The sequence below is a fragment of the Ceratina calcarata genome, unplaced genomic scaffold (genome assembly GCF_001652005.2).
Source record: "Ceratina calcarata isolate Rehan_Ccalc_2016 unplaced genomic scaffold, ASM165200v1 scaffold1043, whole genome shotgun sequence".
NCBI classification, from domain to species: domain Eukaryota; kingdom Metazoa; phylum Arthropoda; class Insecta; order Hymenoptera; family Apidae; genus Ceratina; species Ceratina calcarata.
The window spans coordinates 6,087-8,925 of NW_017131318.1; the positions used below are offsets into that span (position 1 = coordinate 6,087).

At 34.1% G+C, this 2,839-nt stretch overlaps 1 protein-coding gene across 1 annotated transcript; it reads left to right on the forward strand.

Annotated features, from left to right (window-relative positions):
• Positions 1-1,304: 1,304 nt before the first annotated feature.
• On the forward strand, positions 1,305-1,955 carry LOC108632296 (uncharacterized). The gene has a single exon (XM_018036764.1). The coding sequence runs from the start codon at positions 1,305-1,307 to the stop codon at positions 1,953-1,955; it is 651 nt and encodes a 216-aa protein (XP_017892253.1).
• Positions 1,956-2,839: the final 884 nt, after the last annotated feature.

The following is a 2,839-nucleotide window of genomic DNA, read 5'->3' on the forward strand; positions in this document are numbered from 1 at the left end:
TAATTTGAAACATTTTTCACTCAAGTTAAAGATTAACGAGTTATTAACAATAGACTGGTACTTTAAAAAATAGTGTACTGAGGAATCAGTTTGTTACTCACGACGGTTACTGGAAATATATTGGTGTTACGAGAAAATTATATACGACCTCGTTTGTAGATGATAATTCGTAGGAAAATATTACAAATCCTCCCACTTATAAATTAAGCACTTAAAAAGGATAAGCATCGTAATTAAACAAAGATCATTTAAACAGTTCAGAATTGATTAGAGGGTGGCGTGATCAATTAGATAGAAAACTTTTCCACTGACGATCGATTACAGTGATAAATAAACTGAATACTTTCAATATCGTCGTTTCATAAGATTGCATGATGTATGAATTTTCTCAAAAACTCTCTCTCTCTCTCTCTCTCTCTCTCTCTCTCTCTCTCTCTCTACTATCGAAGTTATTTAAATAATTCTTGTACATGTTCTCTCTCTCTTTCTCTATAGACATTCTATCTCTTTACCTACCTGAATGTTTTCAACTTCCTACTATAAATATTTTCAATTTTATAATTATCTGTATAAAATACAATTATAATATTGTCGTTTCGTAAATGCATAATTTATAAATCTTGTTCTCAGAAATAATTAGAGCTACTTACGTATTTAACTGTACGATTGTTTTATATAGTGTAGATATTATATTAACCTATACATCTCCTAGCTTCAATAATCTCTGAAAAAAATTAATAAAGCTTTGCAGTCTTGTGAATCGACAAAATTAAAATTATATTATATGAAGATAATTATAAAAACGAAACTATTTCTGATACGAGGGGGGAGTGATTTAGTTTATCGTCAATCAATATTTCTTACGACCTGTATTAATTATTAATCTAATCAGATATCAATCTGCCCTCTCGATTTCTGACTATATAAGCCGCGTCTATCGCAAACCGAGCACCAGTTCCATTCCAGAGCCCAAAAAGTGTTCGTCTATAGTTTAGAAAAGAAGTAGAAAAAATATAACGATGGTAAGTAAAGAATTACATCCTATAACTCAATGCAACTTGTATTAGATCCGTTACTTTGAGTTTCTTAATTCTTATGTCAGATTCTTAATCAACAAAATTCTTGTACTATAAATTTTTATCGAAATAAACTAGAACTGAAAAATTCTCAACCTGCCGTATTGAATTTTGAAATTCCGACGTCAGATTCGAAATCAACAACTTTGAAAATCACCAGGAGCTCAGTATTCACTTCATGTCAGTTCTTCCTTCTTAGATTGGAATTAACTCGAAAAATGTTATTAGATGAAATTCGCAGTGATGCTATTAGAAACTCTAGTCGTGATCAGCCCGCTATGCGCCTTTCGGTTACCCACCACAGGCAACGGGGCCCTAGCCAACGAACTGCAAGACTTCTTTGATCTGCTGCCTTTAGAGAAAATCATAGCAGTCACTAAAGCCTACCATGTCCAGGACAAACAATTCCAGGCGATGCTCAGCCTTGTACAATCCAATGAGGGGAAATTATTCGTCCAAGACGTAGAAGCTGATCCAGCTTGCAAGAAATTATTGAACTACATGCAAGATAATGGCCTCGACATTTATTATCTGTTGAACAAATTGAATGAATCCTTGGACATCCCGCATATCCAGCCTAGGAGTGTCACGGAGATCACTGGAGGAATCATTGGTTACCTGGAGGATGTTGCTGCACTGATTCCCCTGGGAGAATTTACCAAAGTGTACGAAGATAAACGAAAACATTCGAAGGTGTTTAATGACTACGCAAAGACTTTCTTGTCTGAAGAGAACATCAAGTTCTACCTTTCGCTACACAAGAATGTACACTTTAAGAATGTGGAGAAGAGCGCTGGCGAGATTGGTATCGAACAGGCTGCATTCCGGCAGAGCTATCTGTTTTTCGTTGTAATTTCAGGAGTCGTTGGTAAAATGTAACAGAACTGATTATTGATATATCTCATTTAAATAGTTATGTTAGATGATCATCATAAATTGTTGATTTATAAATAAAATTAAGATGCATTTAATGTTAATGTTGATAGCTTGAAACCAGTCCTATTAGTTCCCAGAATTCGTGATAGAGGAATCGTTGATCAGCCTTAACATTTTGCGTTAATTTAAAATTTTACGAAAAATTAGAATTATTACTTTGTGAAGAATATATATATCTCTGAAAGTATTGACATTAGGAAGTTGAAATTTACAGAAAAATTAGACCATACCTATGTCTAAATCATATCCAAAGCTCGTTAGAATCGAATGTTTAGTTCTAGAGAAAAAAATTCAAAAACTTGTAATTTATCGACATTACGATATTAAAATTGTGAATGTTTGTATTTAATTGTAGAATGAAGAGCGTTGATAGGACGAGTATGCAAAAATCCATGCAGCTAGAGCAGTGATTCTCAACCTTTTTTTCATTACGGTACACTTGTAATAACTTAAAACATTGGCGGCACACTATCAATAGTATAAAGTAAAAGAATTTTATTCGGTTTATCGATTAATGTACCGGTAATATATTGTCTGAACGTTCGTCGAATATTTTTGAAATGTTTTGAATAGATCCGATATGTATAGTTGAAACGTTTTCTTCGGAGAAACGATTAGTATCGGAATGTTTAGAGGGACGGGACGTGTCGCGTTAGTTTTAACCTAACAGTTCGCAGGGCACTTGAGAAGCAGCAATTGAGTGGTGCATCCTGCGTAGGAAGGTTCGGGAGTATTCTCGCGAGTATGCGATTTTTCGTTATTCGTTAAAACGTTAATACACAAAAATCACACAATAATTGACGTTCTGAACGTTCGGACGTTTCCCT